Source organism: Anastrepha obliqua, chromosome 1, assembly GCF_027943255.1.
Source record: "Anastrepha obliqua isolate idAnaObli1 chromosome 1, idAnaObli1_1.0, whole genome shotgun sequence".
NCBI classification, from domain to species: domain Eukaryota; kingdom Metazoa; phylum Arthropoda; class Insecta; order Diptera; family Tephritidae; genus Anastrepha; species Anastrepha obliqua.
The window spans coordinates 73,101,380-73,125,401 of NC_072892.1; the positions used below are offsets into that span (position 1 = coordinate 73,101,380).

At 37.1% G+C, this 24,022-nt stretch overlaps 1 protein-coding gene across 1 annotated transcript in view; it reads left to right on the plus strand.

Moving 5' to 3' along the window:
• Positions 1 to 22,683, plus strand: part of LOC129235353 (dystrophin-like) — a 247,757-nt gene extending 225,074 nt beyond the window's left edge. The window contains exons 5-7 of the mRNA XM_054869161.1: positions 233 to 356; positions 22,410 to 22,564; positions 22,624 to 22,683. Coding sequence (XP_054725136.1) covers positions 233 to 356; positions 22,410 to 22,564; positions 22,624 to 22,683 — 339 coding nt within the window. The remainder of the gene's footprint in view (positions 1 to 232; positions 357 to 22,409; positions 22,565 to 22,623) is intronic.
• Positions 22,684 to 24,022: the final 1,339 nt, after the last annotated feature.

Below are 24,022 nucleotides of genomic sequence, written 5' to 3' on the forward strand. Positions count from 1 at the left end.
TTTCAAATGCTTAAACGTTTAGGCTGAAATAATAATTTTGTGTTGCTTTATATTTTCCAAAGGAATTTATTGTAGCAGACAAGAGCCTAATACTTTTCTGCAAATACGTAAAATGTAAGTGTAGTTTATATACACTTCTTAGCACTTAACTGTTAAAATTTGCTTGACACACATAAAATGTTTACACTAACAATTAATTGAATAATTTCTTATCACTTACCTTTACTTGCAGGATGATCATAAAGCCTTTCGACGTCAACTCGAAGATAAACGTCCCATTGTGGAAAGCAATTTATTGAGTGGACGTCAATATATTTCAAGTGAGCCGCCTGTGTCGGACAACAGCGATACGGAAGGTGAGTAAAACCAAAACTGGCCGACAAATACAATATATATATATATATGCCTATGTGTGTGTGTGTATAGCATGGCCAAAATATGATTCCAGGCAAAATGCTGAAGCGTGACCTTCTATAAATTGTTATTCATCTGTCTGTATCCTTCCTTTCTCTTTTCTAAAACTGTTGCCTGATTTTTGTTCTTGAAGCTCTGATATTTTCAAATATATTTTTCCAGTCTTTGACTAACAGACCTCAGTCCTGAAAAAAATGCCAAAGTTCTAATTGTATTTCTTTTCGCACGTTCTAAACTGTGTCGCTTTGGTGCTCTTAGTAACAGGTGGCGCAAAAGTAACCTTGCGATGTCTTTTGACTGTAATTTAAAAAAAAAAAGAAAAACTTTGATTCTTCTTGTGGATTATTTTTATTTGGTCTTTTAATTTTTTTTACAATACATCAAGTCGAGAATATGATATCATGTAAATGGCCGCCCCCACAGTTGATTACCATTTGAGCCCTTTTTATGGCATTTTCCATCACTTTGGCCAAAACTTCCGGCGATATGTTCTCACATTCTTGACGGATATTGTCTTTGAGAGCTGCAGGAGTCTGAGGCTTGTTGACATAAACCCGCGACTTCAAAAAGCCCCACAAAAAGAAGTCTGGAGTGGTCAAATCAGGCGATCTTGCTGGCCAGTGCAAATCGCCAAAACAGGAGATTAGGCACCCGGGAAATGCATCCTTCAGCATATCGGTTGTGGCACGTGCAGTGTGTGCCGTTGCACCGTCCTGTTGGAGCCAAATGTTTTCCAATCCCAATTCATCAAGTTGCGGCAAAAAGAACTCGTTGATCATTGCTCTGTAGCGCTCACCATTCACAATAATCGTTTGGCCCGCGACGTCTTCGAAGAAAAAAGGTCCGATGACTCCTCCAGCGAAAACAGCACACCATACAGTGACTTTGAGCGGGTGTAATGGCTCTTACGTACCCGCTAAGATGGAAATGGGCCTCATCACTCATGATTATTTTTGATGAAAAATCATCTTCCTCTTGGTGGTGATTAAGGATGGCTTGAGCGTATGTTAGACGCGATTGGCGGTCAGAAGCTAACAGCTGATGCACCGTCTGGACTTTGTACGGAAACATCTTCAAATCTTGTACCAAAATTCGCTGTAAAGACTGTCGACTGATACCCATTTGCGTGGCACGTCGTCTGGTCGATGTCGACGGCGCTTCCATGACATCCTCGGCTACAGCAGCAATATTCTCTGCAGAACGGCTAATCCGGGGTCTGCCACACCTGGCAGCATCTCGTGTTGTGCCAGTCTCTTCGAGGCGAGCGGCTAAACGGCGCAGTGTTTCACCAGTAGGCGTTGGACGGCCAATTCGAAATTCACGTTGTGCCAAAGTCACCGACCGATTATTGGTCAAATAATTGTCAGCAATATTCCGCGTTCTGGTGCAGTGTAGCGTAACATTGTTTATTAACGTGTATTTCGCATGTGTTTACTACACAAATGTCAAAACAGAACTGACATTAGGGGCCAATCGCAAAATTTATAGCATTTTCTGATAGGAGGATTACTTTAGCGCCACCTGTTATAAATCTGCGCTGCACAGAAGAGTATGTGTACATAAAAAGCCATATAAATAGGTTTACACACAGGCACATGAATTGCAGCGTACATATCGAGGTGTCTGGTGTTAATGGCATTAACCATTCGGGATCATAATAGCACTAACTGTACAACATTCAATCGCCTATCAATAAAAGCACCGAAGCTTTAGGTGGAGAAAATATAGTGCATGGTGTTTTACGTGTACATCAGTGTATTTACTATAATTCGGCAACTTACGATGATTCTCATTTTGCAACTTTATTTTATATTGTGAATATCTATATTTTAGTTTTGTAAAGTTTAGGTCAGTGAGTGTATGAAAAGTATCATTTGTCTGTGTGATAAAATGGTGTTGAGAACATTAACACTTATCTAAAAAGAATTCTGTCCAACTTCAACCTAATCTTTTAATGTATATCATTCATTCAATACCATCCAATTCCAGCCATAAGAAATCGTTAATCATCTCTCGATAGCGCAATCCATTCATTCATAACAGCTGTTATTGGAAAACCCTTTATAAGGCAGAATAAGAGTAGACTGTGATAGAACTTCTCCCTTCTCATAGAAGATTCAAGATCTTTGGTAGCTGAATTCCTTATGGTCAAGCGGCCAAATTTCCCATTCTTGAGTTGAGATAGAGGTGTTTTAAGTTTTCAAATGCCTACTATATTCAAATTTACTAAAATTACTACTTTAAAGCTCACAATTTTAAATAATTACAAATACACGATTTGGACGAATGAGATATGATTTTTACGGATGAGCTCTGCTAATTCCAATATTGCATATCTGAGATTGGTGATTAATTTTAAAGGTCAAAGGGATCGAATTAAAAAAGAAGGTGCACCATCGTCAGAAAATTGGCTTATCGGTGATGGGGAAGGAAGACGTTTTATCGAGAATAAGGTACACTTCGGGCTAGTATTGAGACCTTATCAGGCTCATCTACGACGATCAATACCGCAAGGCGTACATTAATAAGTGAAGCGCTTTCATCCATACCAGGGCATGGCATAATGATAGATTTACCAGTATACACCCACTTTGACGAGGTCACAATCAACAATTTGCTCTACATAACCTTCTATTCTACGAGGGGTGCCTTTTATATGTCGGGATTAGAGAACAAAAACAGATTTTAATCTTCGAAAATCACTTTATTGTTTTTCAAAATATTCTCCATGAAGATTTATACACTTTTGCATGCGTTTGAACCAATCGTCGAAGCACTTTTGCCACTCTGAATGAGGTACCTCCAAAACATGCATTCTGAATGCCGCAACCGCTTCTTCAGGTGTCGAAAAACGTTGACCTCTCAGTTTGTTTTTTACGTACGGGAATAAAAAGAAGTCATTCGGTGCCAAGTCAGGACTATACGGCGGATGACCCATTAATTCGATGTTTTGGGTGCTCAAAAATGCAGTTGTTTGAGCCGATGTGTGAGAGCTCGCATTGTCCTGGCTTCACTCTTCAGTGATCCGTCTTTGGCGATTAGTTTTCCTAATTTCTTGGAAGAGAACTGGCAAACAAATGGTTGTGTACCACTCAGAATTTACTTTGGTTGCGACATGTCCAGTTTTTCCGAAAAAACAGGCGACCATTTGCTTGGAAGTGCTTCGTGCGCGAACAACTTTTGTTGGATTTGGCTCATCTTGAAACACCCATACAGTCGACTGCTGTTTACTTTCGGGCTCATACGCGTAAATTCATGATTCATCACCTGTCACAATATCATAGACGTGTTTCGAAGCCCCGCGATCGTATTTTTTGAGCATTTCCTTCGAACAATGGACACGAGCCTTTTTTTGAGCGATTGACAAATTGTGTGGGATCCAACGCGAACAAATTTTTTTGACATTCAAATGTTTATGCAATATTGAATGTATGCTGGTCCCACTAATGCCTAAGATTGTCTCAATCTCACGATAGGTCACATGACGATCTTGCAATATCAGTTCGCGCACAGCATCAATGGTTTTCGGAACAACAACTGATTTTGGACGACCTTCACGAAATTCGTCTTGGAGTGAACTACGACCACGATTGAATTCATCATACCATCGATAAACACTGGTCCTTGATGGAGCTTCATCGCCAAAAAATTAATTAAGTTCATCCACGCAATGTTGCTGAGATACTCGTAATCCACGTCGAAAGTTGTAAAAAATAATCACTCGAAAATGTTCACGATTTAATTCCATTTTTGGACCGAGATGAATCTTTAAGTTACTGTAAACAACACAAATAGCGCTGGTATTTCAAAACGTTCTGAGTACGTAAAAGCCAAAAAATGTCAAACTTTGCGATACAGCTGTCAGTTGCCAGATTGCAACACCAGGGTTGCCAAATCCCGAAATATAAAAGCACCCCTCGTATATTGGTAATACTAATTCCGCAGTAAGGGATGAAGGTTGCAGTATTACCCGTCTAAAACTCCTCGCCGCCCCAGTTGAATAGCGCAGACAGAAGGGGATTAGCTCGTACAGGTTTGTCGGTTTTTAGTTGTTCTATAGCAAGCAAATTTTAATACGCCATATTTTGCTATTAGACCGTTAAATCTGTGGTACACTCTCCGCTTATTTGTAATCTCTTAGAAATGAAGTTGTTCTCTCCACAATTTAAGCACTCACTGTGCACCTTCCACTAGGTCGCAGACTTCATTTATGGAGAAAAACACCTATGTTGTAAATCCTTCTGCAACTCTCCAAACTTTTTGGTTCTTTTTCCGGTTAATCTGCATCTCAGGATCCTTGCTGTGGTTAATTTACATCTTCTGTTTTTACGATAAAAACTCTCTCCTCCTATCTCAACTATGTGTAGACAGCGCATTTACTTTTTGCGCTCGGATGGGAAGTACTCCTAAAACAAAAAAAAATAGTATGAAAACTCGACCAATTCATTTTCGAAATGGTGTACAAATTCGCCAGTGGCTTTTCGCTACAACCGACCAGCTACACAGACAGCACATATTCGTTCACTACTCACCCATGAAACATCACACACACTCGTGCAGTGTGTTAACATGGCTAGCTCCGAATTGCTTTATTCTCCTTTTTTAATTTTTGTGGCAGACTATCTACATACTACATATACAAATTTGCCTTAGCCCTTAAGCGTATGGGTTACAGAATTTGCAAAAACAATTTCCAACCTATTCACAGATTCATTCATGATTGCGAATAAGTTTGTATGCAATTGTGTATGAATGTGTGTATATCGTATATATAGGCCAGACAACAGCGCTTACCAACATGCTTGTGAAAATGGTAGCGAGAAAAAAGAATGTTGGCAGCAAAAACAACAATAAAAATTACTTTCTCGTTTTAACATTGTTGGCTTTTACGCAAAAAAATCGTTTGCTTTTATAAATACTTGTGGTGTGTGTGTGTGTGTATGTCTATGTGCTGGTTTGCTTTTAGAGCAATTTCACTACTTAATATTATAGTCCCAATGGTCGGTCAATGAAACCATTTAACCACACCCACCCCAGGCTGCTCCACATAGTCGGCTTTTCTTCCTGCATGCGAGTATAACGCGAGTCAGAGCCAAAGGCGTCAATGGCGTAATTGTAGGTAATTGTTAGTAATGTGAACGCATAATTACTATCGTTAGTTGCGTGCAATTGAGTGGTTTAAATGGCGTTAGCTGGGCTATTTAATAAAATTAAATGTGGCTAAAAGCGCTTTAAAAGCAAACATTGGTATTAAGAATATGGCTTTGCAAATTGATTTTTGAGTTGGTTCTGTTAAAACATTGAATAGAGCATTTGGCAAAGTAGATTATGGGCAGGTTAACCGAGGTAATAGTGCGTATCAATGGCTAATGGAAAATTAAGTACATTTTAATACTTTTTGCGCATGTTACATACATATGCAGTGAAACTTCGATGCAGCGAATATGATGAATGCATACTCAATATAACAACATTTTTTTTAACAGTTTTTGAAACGATGACTGAGTTAAAGTTGCTGTAAGAGCATCCCATGCACTAGCTAAAAAGCATATTACATTTTTCAGGTCGATATTTTGCCGTGACTCAACGATAGTTTCTCCATAAGGAATAATTTGACTTTAGAGGGATTTTTTTGTAGTTCAATTTAGTAAGCCTTATAACGTTTTGAGCCATGAGCTGTATTAGAGCCGTACAGTTTCGAGAAAAGTACTTTACTGATGTTTAGCCATCGTCGATCTTTAACTTGTCTTCGATGGGATGCCCCATTACTACCCCACCTCTTTTTCCTGTTTACTTAAGCAATTTTTGATTCAAACAGGATTCTTTGTTTTGACAAAAAATAAACATACTTCTGGAAAAAAAGTTCTGTGAAACCATTCTTTAAGGGAAGCAAAGGGTGTCCAAGCACTTTTATTTCCTTTGCAGACTGCAGGCATGACAGTAAATTTTTTGAATAAACGCGAATTCGCCGATTTTCCAATAACCATTGTTTTTACTTTCCAGCAGCATTTGTACAAGCAAGTGACATCTCCATACTGATATTATGCCCCGGAGCCCAGTTTTGTTTTGGGTGCACAAGAGGTTTTTCGCGTAAGAGCCTCCAAAATAAGCCAGACTCATCGGGATTGTATATCTGCTGTTTTGCCAAACTTAAGCCTATATTTTTTTTGTTAAATTTGTCCGAAAATGAGTTGATGGAATCACTATTATTTGATTGAGTTGATGGAATCACTAATACGTGATTTTTCTCCGCAAATTTTTAGCCTTCGTATTCAATGCCTCTTTTTAAAGTTTACAACCCAACCATTGCTAGCGTGGAAGCCTCCAGGCTTTTCCCGAATTTTGGCATGTAAAAACTGGGTATTCTCGTTTAGCAAATCGCTGGTAATTGGTATGTTTTAGGCACTTTGATCCGCAAACCAATTGAACAACGCCTTTTCCATTTTTAGAAACACAGAAATCTTAAGAGCTTTTATTTTACCTGGACCAGATTCAGATCACGTAGCAAACTTCTTTATGTATTATGTTTTATTCTCAAACGTAAAAAAAGCAAAAGATAAAAAGCAAAAGATAACTACAAAACAAAAGTGGCGACGTAAAAATTTTCTAATGTCGCAAGTACTGAGTACGCAATGAAAAAAATTGTAAAAACAAGTATCGATGTGCGCAAGAATCGAGTTTCTACTGTATATCGCTGTTTCATTGCATATATTAATACAAGATTGTTATTAACTTATGGACGCAGAAGGATTTGTTTGGATATATTTGCATTTCCATCATGTCGACCGTGGCCATCGTATACATTCAAACGAATAAGAAACTTTCGTCTAAAACGTTTTTATTCATTTCGAAAATAGGTTTATCTTATAGCTCTTATAAGTCCTACTTACATAGTTGGTGCTAAAGTTGATTCTGGGAAATTTTTCGTTCTAAGGCAACAAAGAACCATAAATAGGCCACAGAACAAAAATATAAGTTATTTTCGAGGCTAACCATTCAAACGCCGATATCAGTCAACCTGAAATAATACTTCAATGTGACTAACTTTAGAAGGTTGCACGTTGATGTCTCTGGTAGTAGAGTTGTTATAACACTTTTCAAGCCGGTGCTTCGCTTGAACGGTATTTTTTCCCATCAAAAAGCAATGTAAAATTAAAACAGGAAATTTTTTTTGATACATTGTTTTGAAAATAACAAAATCAGCGTGACTGTTAGCACAATAACTCACGAACAATGAAAAGAATATATTATAACGAAATTTTAACAGCTGTTTTTCAAGGTTAGTACTTACTGAGAAGGAGGTGAATGCAATAAAACTAGTGGTCGCCTCCATACTGTGGGCAAAAAGTAAGGTGAATTTATTTGTCAAACTTCGCGGGATTAAATTTTCGCTCTAGTTATTTTTTTCATGAGTTGGCAGCACTGTTAATAACATCTGGGCCAACTTTCATGTGAATGTCATTATCAGTAATATATTTACGCTTGTGTTTACCAAACGACCAAGAGTGCATTTTTCAATTTTTACGAGTACAATGTCTGATTTGATTGAGCAGAGAAGTGCCATCAAATTTAGTTTGCGGAATGAAATTTCGGCTGCGGAAACGTTTAGCATGTAGCAGAAGGCATTTGGTGATTCCACCATGTCGCAGAAAAATGTTTATAAGTGGTACAAAGACTTCAAAGAGGGTCGAGAACGTGTTGATGACTTGGAGCGCTCCGGACGACCATCGACGTCAACAGATCACCAACACGTCAATAAAGTGAAGGAGTTAGTGCTCAAAAATAGTCGGTTGACTGTTAAAGACCTTACTGATATGATCGGAATATCAGAAGGATCTGTGAAAACCATTTTGAAAGACCATTTGGGCCTACGAAAAGTCAAATCTCGTTTGGTACCGAAAACTCTCAATTTCTTGGAAAAAAGTCGTCGCGTTGATGTGTGTGAAACAATGCTTTCAGACTATCAGGACAAGCTCAAAACATCATTACGGGAGATGAGACTTGGATTTATGCTTACGACCCTGAAACAACCGACCAATCAAGCGAATATCGTGCTAAAGGCGAGGCCAGACCGAAAAGAGCACGTCAAGGGTCATGATGACAGTTTTTTTCGATTTTCGTGTTGTGGTGCACTATGAATTCCTTCCACCTAGCCAAACTGTTAATAAGGAATATTATTTGAGCGTTATGCATCGTTTACGTGAAGCAATTCGTCTAAAAAGACCAGAATTATGGGCCAACAGCTCTTGGTTTTTGCATCACGATAATGCACTGTCTCTCACTGCACTCGTTCTTCGTGACCATTTCGCCAAAAATTCCACGCATATCGTTCCGCAACCACCGTATTCGCCTGATTTGGCTCCGTGAGACTTCTGGCTATTCCCAAAACTCAAGAGACCACTCCGGGGAACGCGTTTCGGGTCGATTGAGGAGATAAAAACTGAATCGAAGAAGGTGCTGATGGCTATACCGGAAATGGAATATTTGGCATGTTTCGGGGATTGGAAAAATCGTTGGTATAAGTGTATTTCATCGAGAGGGGATTATTTTGAAGGGGATGAAATTGTTTTACAAGAATAAATAAAGATTTTTCATCTTACAATTAAATTCACCTTACTTTTTGCCCACAGTAGTATATACAGGGTAGGCCATTTAAAGCGGGCCCATTTGTTTCTGAAAAAAAAACATTGAAAAAAACATTTTTTTTTGTGTTGATATGAAAAATCATTTATTTTGATTCAAGGAGATTTGTTCCAGCTAGTTTTTGAAAATGATATCCTTCAAATGTTTGCCTCTGGCCTTGATGGCCAAATGTGTCCTTTTTTCGGCGTTTTCCATCGTTTTGGCCAATATTTCGGCCGGTATGGCGGCGATTTCGCGTCGGATATTGTTTTTAAGTTGAGTTAGAGTCCTTGGCTTGTTGATGTATACCTTGGATTTCAGATAACCCCACAAATAAAAGTCCGGTGGCGTCAAATCTGGTGATCTCGGTGGCCACGGAAAATCACCATTTTTCGAAATCAACCTTCCAGGGAACAATGGCTTCAAAAAATCGATTGTAGCGCGTGAAGTGTGGCATGTAGCCCCGTCCTGTTGGAACCAGTAGCCTTCCATGTCATTTTCTTCGATGATTGGCATAACAAAATCGCGTATCATGGCACGATAACGCTCTCCATTGATGGTGACAGAGGCTCCATTTTCATTTTCGAAAAAGAACGGTCCGATGACCATTCCCGGACAAACACCGCACCACACAGTCACTTTTTGATCGAAGAGAGGCTGTTCTTCAACTAATTGAGGTTTTCGGCAGCGTAGAAGCGACAATTTTGCTTGTTTACGCCTCCATTCAACTGAAAATGAGCCTCGTCTGACATGATGATTTTTTGCCAAAAGTCGGGTTCATTTCGAACGGTTTCGACGGCCCATTTGGCATAATCAAGCCGTTTCGGGTAATCAGCCGGGTTTAATTTTTGTGCCATTTGAATTTTGTACGGAAACATTTTCAAATCGATGCGAATTATGCGCCTGAGTGTTGTCCTGGCGATGCCTAATTCCTGAGAACGACGATAACTCGATGTTCGCGGAGCCTCCTCAACACTGGCTCGTACAGCCTCGATATTTTCAGCAGAACGTCGTGTACGTTGTCTGGATGCGTGGCTGGTATTGCTGAGACTACCGTGGTTAATAAATTTTGCGTATAAACGCTGTAAAGTGCTTTTGGATGGCGCACTTTTAACTTTATTTTTTTTTTTAAACGCACGTTGAGTTTTCACAATTGAGAAGTTATTTTGGATGTAAAGCTGAATTATTTCAGCGCGTTCTTTTGGAGTGTACTGCTCCATGGTAAAAATTGTCTTGGACTGACGCTTCCAACGCGCTATGTCATTAGTCGATCTGACGTTCCTGTCAAAAGTTATAGGGTTGCCAGATGGGCCCGCTTTAAATGGCCTACCCTGTATAATAAGAAATATACTGCATATCAATATTAAAGTAGGCTATAAAACTTTTTACTATAATCTTACCTTGACTTGCAGCTAAAAACGGGGTTAAATGAAAATATTTCATGAAAAGCATGCGTATTTCACAGATTTTTTCCACAGAATTGAAATATGCGAGAGTCAAAGCAAAACAGAATAGATAAAACAGCATTGCCTGCTAACTGCCTAGCCAAAGTTTTCATATCTATGCTTTTTCTTTAGAATTTGCTCTGAAATAAAAAGTACTTTTCCAAAAGGACATCACGGATTTATTAAGTGGCTCCAGATGGCCGACAAAAGGTGATAATTAGAGAATCTACATTACTTTTAATTATTGTTTCATGGAAATTATACGTACAGGTATATGTATAAATAAGCTTAGTAAAAAGGAGAGGACTCCTTAATCCAAATGCAAGTAACTTCTACCGCTTGTGCAGTTTGTAATTTGGATGTCCCAGAAAATATTCAGCGCATCATTCGTATCTGCCTGTCTCTACAAATTTTGGTAGTGAACATTTTGGTAAAAATACATAAGATCTCTTAAATATAAACAGGATTTTGAATGATAGTGATTATAAAGCTCTGCACAAATTCTCTTCTAGCTTGCACTTACTGCCCTACTTAAAAAGCACTTATTTTTCTTAATTTTATGCATCTCATCAATTTGTAAGAATCGAAAGCCCTACAAATCTTAAATTAGTTTTTCCCTCACTCGCAAGCTCATGAGTATTTATCTTATCGAGCTTCGTAGTGAATCTTTACGTTTAAAGTACACATATTACTAACCCACTCGAGCTCAAAATGTTGACAGAGAATAGTAAGTGGCTATCCCTTGTGACAATGACCGAATGAGCTGTTCTAAATAGAGACAAATGGAATATTAACTTTTCCCCAAATACCAAATTCCGATCATTTCCCTTGCAATTGCTAACATGCTAATGGAAGAGAATTCTATTTTACTACAAAACATTTATAAGCTCATGCGAAGTTGCATAGGTATGTGTGCAAGTACACTGCAGTAAATCGAACCTCTTTGGAACTAGGGCAAAACTAGTACGTTCGGAGGTAATACTGGTTCTTGCTCTGTTGAAGAATATTTTAAAAAGTAACGAAAGTTTGGCCGTCACTGTTTGCAAATTTCACTTAAAATATGGTCTTAATAATCAACATCAACTATGAAGAGAGTAATGAAAAAATTCAGAGAAACTCAGTCGATTAGTGATGCTAACCATACTGGCCGTCCAGTATGAATCCGTTCAAATGTTAGTATGGCGGCAGTACGATGCAGTATATATGACAGTCCAGGAAAGTTAATTCAAGTTCAACAAAGATCTGTGCCTTCTTTCTTACAAAGTTCAGTTGACACAGGTAGTTAAACCTATTGATCATGCACAGCCGATAGAATTCATTGAATGGTTTACTGAACTCCAACAGTTGTTTATTGCTGTTTATTTCGAACAAAATCATCCCAAGCGGTGAAGAAATGTCTGCATTCGGGTAGGAAAGAACTTAAAGTACAGACTGCTTTGCACTGCTCAGCACTGTGTACAAATATAATAACTAATCGAAACATAACAATCAGTGATTTAAAATGATTCCGAGTTCAATTCATTACCTATTACTGAGCTCTTTAGATTGGTGCGTGACTACCATTCTGAGAACGTAGGTTCCAATCTCCATAAAACACCAAAATGAAGAAGAAGGTTTTTCTAATAGCGGTCGCCCCTCGACAGGCAACCTCCGAGTGAATTTCTGCCTTGAAAAAACTACTCATAAAAAATATCTGCCATTCGGAGTAGGTCCCTCCATTTGTTGAACAACATCAAGCCGCACACCACTAATAGGAGGAGGAGCTCGGCCAAACACCCAAAAAGGTTGTACCATTATAATTATATACGTTTGTGTACTCTTCTGTATTGTTGAGAGTCAGGTACTGCCGATTTTATGCATTATTAAAATTTGAAAGACTCACAAAATATATTGATTGAATTTTGAGATCCATATCATTCCTCCGTAGCAACTCCCACTATCGAGCTACAGCAGCAGAGGCCACAATCAACTTTCGAAGCTTTTGCTGTTATACCCTCGAAATGTAATTTTATGACTTTAACTTTGACTTTTTATGCGCACAAATAATATGCAGCCGGCCATGAGAACAGTAGTATAGATTGAATACTAGTAGTAGCCTCGGCTACGATATCTACCCGGATACCAAATTATGGTACATCGTGGAAAAAAGCTTTCGAAGCGCACTCCAAGCTGTTGGGTAGTGATCTTGAGAGATTTTCTAGGTGATTGTGATTTAGTACCCAAGCGGTGCCAGATTTGAACCAAACACTATTTCGATTTGCAGTTCAACTGCAGACCTAAAGCAGGGCTCCAGGCTTTACATTGGATACCTCATATGATGTACCCAAAATTAAAGTCATCGAACTAAACACTCTGAGATTTTTGGCGTCGTAGATTAGCCACTTTGAATTCTAAAAACTGACTTAGCTCGTAATAAAAAAAACACAAGGAAAGTTGTCGACCTTTTGTAATTAGTAGCTAAAATGCTAGCTTTTCGGGACAGAATGGAACTCGGATTTTATCTCTTGTGTCCTAATCTGCTGAGCTTTTGATTAGCTGTGATCTGATCCGCTGCACTTTTGATAACTTTGGGCTAAACACCGCCGTCGGCAGTTACCCACGTTAATCCCATCGGACGCTGATTCGCAGATAGTCATGGAATGTTTATTAGAGAGCTATCTCTTTCGGAAATGTCCTCTTCTTTTAACAAAAATTCCGCTCGCTTTCACCGATGCGTACCACCGGCGGCATCCAAACTTCATTCAACCAAAAATTCTTTGGTGTTTTTTTTCTTTACTCGAAGAAAAGGCAATCAAAATGCAAAGACAACAAAAATAACAACAGCAAAACAAAAGCGAAAACAAAATTGAATTTACCAAATTGCATTCACTGATTGTGCATGGCTAAAAGTGAAATGATATGCAAATCGACTGAAAGGGGGAGAGAGTGAGGGAGAGTAGTAACAGCATGAAAATGCCTGAAAAATATTTCCAGCACACTTTCATATCAGAATTTTGATTTTCTATGGCGTTGCACAGCTTTTGTATATGTGTGTGTGGTCTTATTGCTGACCTGCTTGCTACATACATATATGTCTGTATGAGTGTGTTTTGTATTGCAGTGCAGTTTCATCGATTTATTGTATATTGCATCATTTCATCAGCAATCCGCAGGCAAGTTGGTGGGTTTTTGTGTTTATTTCTTGACTCTTACCTTCCGCCACAATTTCGTGATTTGCATCTGATAGTGATTTTCCCTAGCGTTTTCTTTGCAGCCATTTGGTTTATCACTTAATTTGATATTTTGCGTTTTAACTCCAACTCCCACTCCATAGCTTTCACTTCTCTGCGTGTCACTGACAGTTTTGCGACCGATTTTTCAGATATCCTTTTTATGCATGAAAACATTTTTGCATACTTTTTGGCGCTTTTGCGTCCAGCAATATACCTTATGTTTTTACTCTTTTTATTATTATAAATTTGATAAACTGAGCGACAGGAGCAACATTTTTAGTTTTATTCTGAATACATTTTTGTGTAAGTTTCTAAGTATCGAAAACAAATTTGACAGGCAACAACAATTTTAAGTAATATTTGCATATTTTGTGATTCTGTTTGAAATTCAATTTATTCAAATTGTTTATACCCAGAAAATTCTCTTACCTGTGAGCTTTATGAGTGGCTTCAAAGCGGTACATACAGTATCAGTTCAACAAAATAGGAATGCTAAATAAATGCCGAGTTTATAAAGCCGAAAACAATTTTTGTAACCGCAATAGATTTGCGCTTGACTTATAAATTTAATTTGTCACGACATATAACACTGCAAAATGCGAATGTTCAATTCTTTGCTTTTTGAACGTCTCCTTCGATTTTGATGAAATTTATTTTTTGTAATAATAGGCCATGAATATTCTGCGCCGACGTCGATGTTGAAGCATGGCCAGGGTATCCATACGTTGCCCGACGTTTTGGATTGTCGTAATGGACCCACTTTTCATCGCCAGTCACAATTCGATGCAAAAAACCCTTTCTTTTGTGCCGTTGAAGCAGTTGTTCGCATGCCATAAAACGGCGTTCAACGTCTCTTGGCTTCAATTCATACGGCACCCAATGGCCTACCTTTCGGATCATTCCCATGGCTTTTAAACGTTTGGAAATGGTTGATTGATCAACTCCCAAAGTTTTTGCAACCTCTTCTTGCATTTGAGCCGGATCTTGATCGAGCAATTCCTCCAATTCGGTATCCATGAACTTTGGCGGCGCACCCTCGCGTTCTTCGTCTTCCAAGCCAAAATCACCACTTTTAAAGCGTGCAAACCACTTCTGGCACGTTCGCTCAGCTAGAGCATGCTCACCATAAACTTCCACCAAGATACGATAACTTTCGGCTGCTTTTTTCTTCATATTAAAATAATGAAGAAGAATTCCCCGCAAAAACACATTATTTGGCACGAAATTCGACATTTTCAAGTGTGGTAAAAATATTGTTGTTTACGCTTCAAATAAAAAACTTATACTGACGTTTGTGCCTTACGACAGTAGCTCTCCAATGAATGTTTGGAAATGTGGATCGATGGAATAATAATCAAGTTACGCCATCTGTTGTAAAACCGCACGAACTTATCGATAGACCTATTACTTACAAAACCGCCTGTGTGGTTCTTAGCTAAAGTCGAAGGCAGTAAATGGCACTCTTGTTGAGATATTTCTAAAACCTTGCAATCTAATTTGGTTTGTATTAAGAATTTATATTGCGCCTGGATAATACTCTTTGATATTTCATGAGCTCTGAACTTAAAGGTAATAGAGTGGCCGCGCAGTATGATCTCGTTACTAAGTGGCAGTATGAAATCTTTTAATAGCAGGTCTAGAAGAGTAATTTTTGGAAGTATCCTAAGTTAGAAAAAGTGCATTAACTCAATAACTGGAAAACTCTGCTTCAGCAGGCAAAGGTTATCAAGTAGCTGACAAGATGTGGAACATTAGTACCCCCGTTGGGCATTATGCCCAGGCCGCAATGACATGCATTTTTACAACTAACCGCAGTTCTGTCTAAATATTAAGCAATGATGCACTCTTTGTCTCGAGGATGATGAGCTGCCAGAATATCAGCCTTAGAATGACAGAGATTGAATCATTTCAACTCCCGTATTAAAGGCGCTGTGTTGCTTGGACTTATAGTTACAGCGCTTGCCAAGTGACTACTCTGGAGCCAATTTGTGTGTGGAGGCGTCGGTTTGTTTTACTTCTAATTAATAACATCCCATTTATACTGTGGTACGTGGAGCCAAGCCATTTTATCACTCTAACGAATTCACTCCAGCTTCCTATATAAAAGCCCTCCACATCAAAACCATTACTTGAAGTATGACATACCCTTCGAGCATCTCTAGTTTTAAGTATTTTTGGTCCTACTTTCTCATAGAAAATGAAATTATTCTATGCGGGCTTAGCTACATGGACCGGCAAAAAATTAATAGCAGCTCACTTCCCCTGTTCACAACTGAATCCAACACTTAATTCGGCGGAACAAAGGTCTCTCTGCAATACCTACGTTTGTCGGATACAATTCTCAGCTAAAGAAATTGAGCTTTCCTACACATTGTATCCAGGTATGCAACGCCAGTGTTAGTCCACACGCTGGCCCTTCCTTTTATAAGGTAAAAGTTCGTGTACTCACTTCTTTGGTGAATAGTTTTAAGACTCTTATCTTAGGTGCCCATGCATTGGCTCTATTAGCTTAGCACTCATTAATGATTTTTCTAGCTAAGCGTAAAACTCACATTTCCACCTAGGCAAGATTTATGTCATTGGCCAGTTCATCACTTTTACGTTACTTTTACTTCTTAGATTCCCTTAACTTAGTTACTGTGTTATGACCTTTTTCAAGGCATTGGGTTATAGTTCTTTTGCAGTTGAGCCCTTCGAACGCCCTTGATCTACTATTACTGTTAAATTTTATAAAAGCTCTTACCGTTCGTGATTCGTTGGACAGATGCCTTACTTCTTAAACTTTTTACAAAATGTATTCTTTAATTTAATTGGAAAGTAAACGACCACAAAACCAATATACAGTTTAATAAAATAGTTCCAGGATATTCGGATTTCTCTTTATTGCTATTTTTGCAACATCTTTTTTCTCTACTAAATTCAATTATGTTTGATCTACATGAATGATTTCGGTTTCACACTATTCGTGCAATGGTATTGATATTTTGAATTTGCTTACACGCTGGGACGCCAATTTCGATATGTACTTTATAAGCGCTTCATGCTCGAGTGGCTAAGAAAATATACTTGAAGTGAAATTGTTTGCTGAAAAGTGTTGCAAGATAAACTTTGAAGTATACAATACAAATATCTGTTGTGGAACTCATTTTGCTCAATAACTAATAATATTGATATTCTTCAAGTGTTGTTTCGATTATAGTAACAGAAGAATAACTGGAATTGAATTTTAAACGGTCACGAGAGAGATTTTGCATGTTGATTAGTGATATATTTAAATAGAAAATTATTTGCGTATCACCTGGAGATAAGTTGAAAGTTTATTTATTTTTTTCTCAGTAGTCGAACTGATATTTTCTAAAGCGTTTGACTTGGAAGCCTAGACTTTTCTTCATCAGGACATGGCATCGTGTTACAGGAGCATTTTGACAATGGCTAAAATCCCTGAATTAAAATTCGAATTGTTGGAGCATTCACCGTATAACTCAGCATGGAAAGCGTATGTCATCAAATGATGAAATCATAAAAGGGAGTGAATTTTAAAACCCTTCCAGATTCTCAATTCAGGGATGGAATTCGTAAATTGGAATGCCGTTGAAACAAATGTATTGATACTAAAGGAGACTATGCTGAATAATAGGGGGCATTTCAAACCATAAACTTGTGTTTTTCTTATCGAATCGCAAAACTTATTGAAAAACCTAGTATATTACAATCCGATTCTATTTCATCTCACAAAATTGATATTGCGTTCAATAGTGATACAATAAATAAGGTGAAAAAGTAAGGTGAATTTGGTTGTAAAATGAAAAAACTTTATTTATTCTTGTAAATCAATTTCATCCCCTTCAAAATAATCCTCTCTCGATGAAATACACTTATGCCAACGATTTTTCCAATCCCCGAAACATGCCAAATAGTCCATTTCCGGTATAGCCATCAGCACCTTCTTCGATTCAGCTTTTATCTCCTCAATCGACTCGAAACGCGTTCCCCGGAGTGATCTCTTGAGTTTTGGCCAAATCAGGCGAATACGGTGGTTGCGGAACGATATGCATGGAATTTTTGGCGAAATGGTCACGAAGAACGAGTGCAGTGTGAGACGGTGCATTATCGTGATGCAAAAACCAAGAGTTGTTGGCCCATAATTCTGGTCTTTTTAGACGAATTGCTTCACCTAAACGACGCATAACGCTCAAATAATATTCCTTATTAACAGTTTGACCAGGTGGAAGGAATTCATAGTGCACCACACCACGAAAATCGAAAAAAACTGTCATCATGACCTTTATATTTGAACGACTTTGACGTGCTCTTTTCGGTCTGGCCTCGCCTTTAGCACGATACGAGTATTCGCTTGATTGGTCGGTTGTTTCAGGGTCGTAAGCATAAATCCAAGTCTTATCCCCCGTAATGATGCATTTGGGCTTGTCCTGATAGTCTGAAAGCATTGTTTCACACACATCAACGCGACGATAGTTTTCGGAACCAAACGAGATTTCACTTTTCGTAGGCCCAAATGGTCTTTCAAAATGGTTTTCACAGATCCTTCTGATATTCCGATCATATCAGTAAGGTCTTTAACAGTCAACCGACGATTTTTGAGCACTAACTCCTTCACTTTATTGACGTGTTGGTCATCTGATGACGTCGACGGTCGTCCGGAGCGCTCCAAGTCATCAACACGTTCTCGACCCTCTTTGAAGTCTTTGCACCACTTGTAAACATTTTTCTGCGACATGGTCGAATCACCAAATGCCTTCTGCAACATGCTTAACGTTTCCTCAGTCGAAATTTCCTTCCGCAAACAAAATTTGATGGCACTTCTCTGCTCAATCAAATCAGACATTGTAAAAATCGAAAAATGCACTCTTGGTCGTTTGGTAAACACAAGCGTAAATATATTACTGATAATGACATTCACATGAAGGTTGGCCTAGATGTTATTAACAGTGCTGCCAACTCATGGAAAAAATAGCTAGAGCGAAATTTTAAACCCGCGAAGTTTGACAAATAAATTCACCTTACTTTTTGCCCACAGTATATATGGCCTTGAAAGATATGACCACATCACTTTGTGGAAAACTCAAATTCTCGGATGCAGCATTGCGGCGAGAATGTAAAACCACAAAATATCTATATGAGAAATTGAAATTAACAAGATCTAGCAGGCATCAAAGTGTGATTATTCCTAAACATTCTTACTTGTCCTCAACAAGGCTTTTCTTCATTAGGCGCTAGAATTCCATTACAGAATTTATTAAGGCTATTGGTAAGGGTAATAACAGAAATGTAATCTATAATTGATTTAATTCTGTAATTGAATGCGATTGCGATTTAACTGTAACTGTGTTGTCTTCTCGATCTATTTGTTTATTTTTTCACTACTTTTTATTTATCTTTAAGAGCCTCCCTCCTCTCATCACTTACCTTCAAGTCTTAATGTGAACATAAGAAGTTATATTTAGACTTACTGCCATTATAGATATCTGACTGTTTTTTTTTAAGTTTACGCCCCGTAGGACTAAAATTAAAACATTTTAAGTTTTAAAAAAGATTTTCAAGAATTTAATTAAACCTAACAAAATTGTGAAAAGAAAATGAATAAAAAAAAGAACTTTGTTAACTATTTTCGTAAAAAGTTTAAGTTCTATTTATTCTATCGATAATGTTTCTTTAATAAAAACTCAGAATATCTAAAAATATCTAAATCCTCAAAATATCTAACAAAACATATTTAACTCATAGAAATATTTTAAATGTTTCTAAATACCTCTTACGGAATATTTTTCAAAATTAATGTTATTGCGCGTTATTATTCAGAAAAAAGCTATAGGGATGTAAGCAATAAAAATTTTAAAGAAGTAGGAAGAATACAATTCCAAAACATCGTCAATAAAACATAACGAAAATCTAATAGTTAAAAAAATTTACCAAAGTTTTAAAAAATGAACATTTATTCAATATTAACATTTTTGTTTATGTTGTTTTGCCTTCAAAGCAAGATTTAATGAATTTTTTAAAATATATTTCTCAGCAATAAACAATTTTACCAAAAATAAAGAAATATATACAAATATTTCGAAATACCTCCATTAAACGTTTTCCCCAATTTTCGTTTATTTCAAGTCTAAAATATAATTATAGGTTTTACAGACAACTTATAGCTAATATGAGCTTAAATTACTACAGATAGTTCAATGATTAAATTTAGAAAGAAACTTAAAAATTTATAAAATTCATTCTTTGACACCGAAAAGTCAAGCGGAATAGAACTCGAAAGCTCATTGAATTATCATAGAGCGCGACCAAAAGGAGCATTGCACTCACAATTCGTATTAAGTAATTTAAGATGAAATGGGTAAGTGTTGCGTCAGATATGGTTAATGGTTAATGGTAGTAAAGGGTTAAGGTATGGCCCTTTAGCACTGCGACCATATTGATCTATTGTGCACCCTATGCTGTCTATTGACTGTTAAGTATGCTTATGAATTGTACCAGTTCCTTCTGAGGAAGTGATTGAAGGTCTTCATCTGTAAGCATGAACTTGTTTAACAACCTTTTCCTTCTATGCGTCAACCCCGGACATTCTATGATGAGATGTTCTATAGACTCCTCATCTCCTCGCAGCAAAATCTGCAGGTGCTGGTGTTAGTTATGCCTAATTTATGTAAGGGTTTGTTGCAGGTGAAGTGACCCGTAAGGGCGCCTGTTAGAGTGCGAATGCTCTTTTTGTTTAGCGTGAGGGCCATGTTAGCTCTTTTAACGTTGAAACATAGGAACTTTTTGGAGTGTCTAAGACCCTCTACATTGTTTCAATGCTTATTTAATAGAGTTTTGGCCCAGTATTTTACTTTTTATTTTAGGCTGTTTTTGTTGAATCCACACATGGGACTAGGTCCGATGAAGTTTACATCTGCCCCTTTTTTGTTCTTTTATCAGGTTATTGAGTGCCTTATGGCATTCTAAGAGAGTTGTTGTGTTGTAGGTATAGCTATCTAAAGCTTTTAGAACTGATTGGCTGTCCGAGAGTATTCTAATCTTTACTTTCTTGTGGTTTCTACGTGTTCTACGATGCTTGCTGCTTCCATTATTACGTAGGAAGATGGTGGTGTCCCTGGTGAGAGTGAATGATTGGTGGATTCTGGGCCCCACTACTCTGAGGTATGGTTGGAACATTAAAGGGAATGCTGCTTAATAGAAATGAATAATCAATTTCACCTGAAAATAATATATTTACTCTCACCATAGACTTAACCTGATAGTAGAAGGATCAAGGGACTTTAATTTTGATATGTAAATCATAAAAATTAAGTTGGTTCGAATCAAAATTTTAGTAAAACATCAATTAGAAAAATTTAAAAACAAATATTTTAAAGAAACAAAAATAAATAAAATTGTATGCAAAAAATTCGAAAAAATGTTCATACACAAACTTTGAAATATTTCTAAATATCTTTAGCAAACGTTCTGTTTGCCATATTCACTTTTTTGTGTTATGTGACTTAATATTCATTTTTCTAAAAAATAAAAATGAGATCTAAAGAAAAAATGGAAGCTAATTTATACTAAATTGATATTAGGATTATATTAGGACCAGCATCAACTACAAAAATTACGTCAGCCTGTAGATCAAGCGGAGAGTAAATGTTGCAAACAGGTGCTACTTCGGGCTCAGTAGGCAATTAAGAAGTAAAAAATGTTTGAATATTTCTAGAATCTTCTGACAAAACTATGCTTTTCCGTGAATACATTTTATTAGAACATAATTATATATTACCCTGTATTTCCACTCAACTAAATAACTGTTCTTTTCCAAAAGTTCTCTTCAAGTATTGTTATTATATATTGTCATTTAAGACATTCTGCACATTCAATTAAACTTGCTTAAACAAAACGGTCGTGTGTTCTATTTCTTAGTTCTGGGAGAAAATATCCGATCCAGATTTTTTAATATAATTTTTCTAAACTTTGTTTGACACCTTCAATTCAGTGGCAATGAAAAACTGTATCAGAAAATTCTAACGCACAAACTGAAAAATAGAATATTGTCAGAAGAAAATCTTTTGTGATTTGCATATCAATCTATTTTGGAAAGAAAGCTGCTGTGCATAATAAATTTTTTTGCGACTAAACTTGTAAAAAAATTGACAAAGCTATAAAAGCTTGCAACTTGTGAAGAAAGAGCAGCCCACACAACAATATTTGCATAAAAGTGACAATATAAAAATTTAATTTTACACAGAGACAGTTGTCAAATAAAACGATTATGGCCATGGCACAAGGAGCGCAGGTACTAACGGAAACGATATTCGTGCATAGGAGTCTATGGAGTTCTGTGTGGGGGATAAGGATAAACAAGCAAAATATTAATAAGTGAAAAAAACAGAAAATAAGAGATTCTAAAAATTTAATCACTTCCAATCAATGTAATCATAGATGTCAACGGTGATGTGTGGGAAGCACAGGGCTGCTGGCATTTGCTTAGCATAAAATAAAACACTGAAGTGCAAATGTGTACATATACCATAAACGCGCTAAATATGCGTATGTATGTGCGTATGCTTGTTGTTTGATGTTTTTTTTTTGTTTTGTGGAATTTTTCTAGTCACGTTTGTTGCTCATTACTTATGCATAAAGTTGACAATTTTTGCTTACTGAATATTTTTCACATTTCTCCTTTCCGCTTCCGGTTTTAATTTCTTTTGAATGCATGCAGTACAAGATACCGATTCCCGTTACTTAAGCGCCGAGGAGCAAAGCCGCGAGCTAACGCGCAGCATTCGTCGTGAGGTTGCTAAACTTTCGGAGCAATGGAATAATCTAATCGATCGTTCTGACAATTGGAAGCATCGCCTGGATGAGTACATGACGGTAAGTGACAACAATAACATTTTTTTTAACTTTATTTTTATGAACCTTTACCTCAGCAGATTGTTAATGAAAATGTAACTATGTACTTCATATTCGTCCCAATATTCCAGTATTTATGATTGTTCTGGCATGGAGGAGACTGACTACCGCTGTCACTCACTTCATATATTAAAATTTTACGCCAGCATGAACCTGATTTCAAAAAAATTCTTTTGCCATCAATAAAAGTTAAAACAAAATCACTAGATGGCGTGTTTTTTTTTCGTTTTGTTGTATTTCGCAGCAGACTAAAGCTGACTGTTGCACAACCTCAGTGTGTCAGTTGTTGTACATGGCGTATGCGCAACGGAATGGTAGAGGGCATTGTGTTTGACTGCCGCTCAATTTTAAAAATTAACGTAGAAGCTGTTTGTAGGCACTTAAGGTGTTGAAACGAGACTTTCACCCCGCCCTTAATGTTATTTTTGTGTGGGCTGTCATTGTTTTCGGCTTTCCTTGTTACTTCACTCCCCCTCTGTTGCTTCTTTATTCTCAGCCTCCATTCGCTGTCATTAATGTTGAGCGAAAATCACGCAGTTGAATGAGCAGGCTGAATTATTAATTTTTTATTATTATTCTGCTTCCATTTCGATACAATTTTGTATTCCTGTATGTACAGTGAGTATCAATAAAAATCGTACAACCCCTTTATTTTTCTAAAATCTGTGTGTCGTGTACTTTTTAAGTTACTTTATTAAAAATAAAAAAAAACATAAAAAAGTATTAAAAAAAACGAATGATGCCAGCAGTTTTTTAATTAATTCAATTTCAGCATGGTTAGAAAAGTCAGTAGGTTCATCACTTGAAAGTGCATTGACCATTTACAAATGAATAAAATGAATTTTATGAATTTTTTAAAATGTATTTTTTGCAGCTTTTTAAATAATTAAATTTAAAAAAAAAAAAGTCTAAGAAATTATAAAAAAAAAATTCGATCAAGCATCAAAAAAATTTCATTAATTGTTAAACGTTGTTTTCTTTTAAATTCGATGAGTTTTGAAAAAACAGCTAAATAATTAAATCCTCATTTAAAAAGGTTTTATACCTATATAAATAATTGGCGAGTACGAGGGGTGCATCTTACATGTCGGCATTAGAGAACAAAAACAAATTTTAATCTTCGAAAATCACTTTATTGTTTTTCAAAATATTCTCCATGAAGGTCTATACACTTTTCCATGCGTTTGAACCATTTGTCGAAGCACTTTTGCCACTCTGAATGAGGTACCTCCAAAACATGCATTCTGAATGCCGCAACCGCTTCTTCAGGTGTCGAAAAACGGTGACCTCTCAGTTTGCTTTTTACGTACGGGAATAAAAAGAAGTCATTCGGTGCCAAGTCAGGACTATACGGCGGATGACCCATTAATTCGATGTTTTGGGTGCTCAAAAATGCAGTTGTTTGAGCCGATGTGTGAG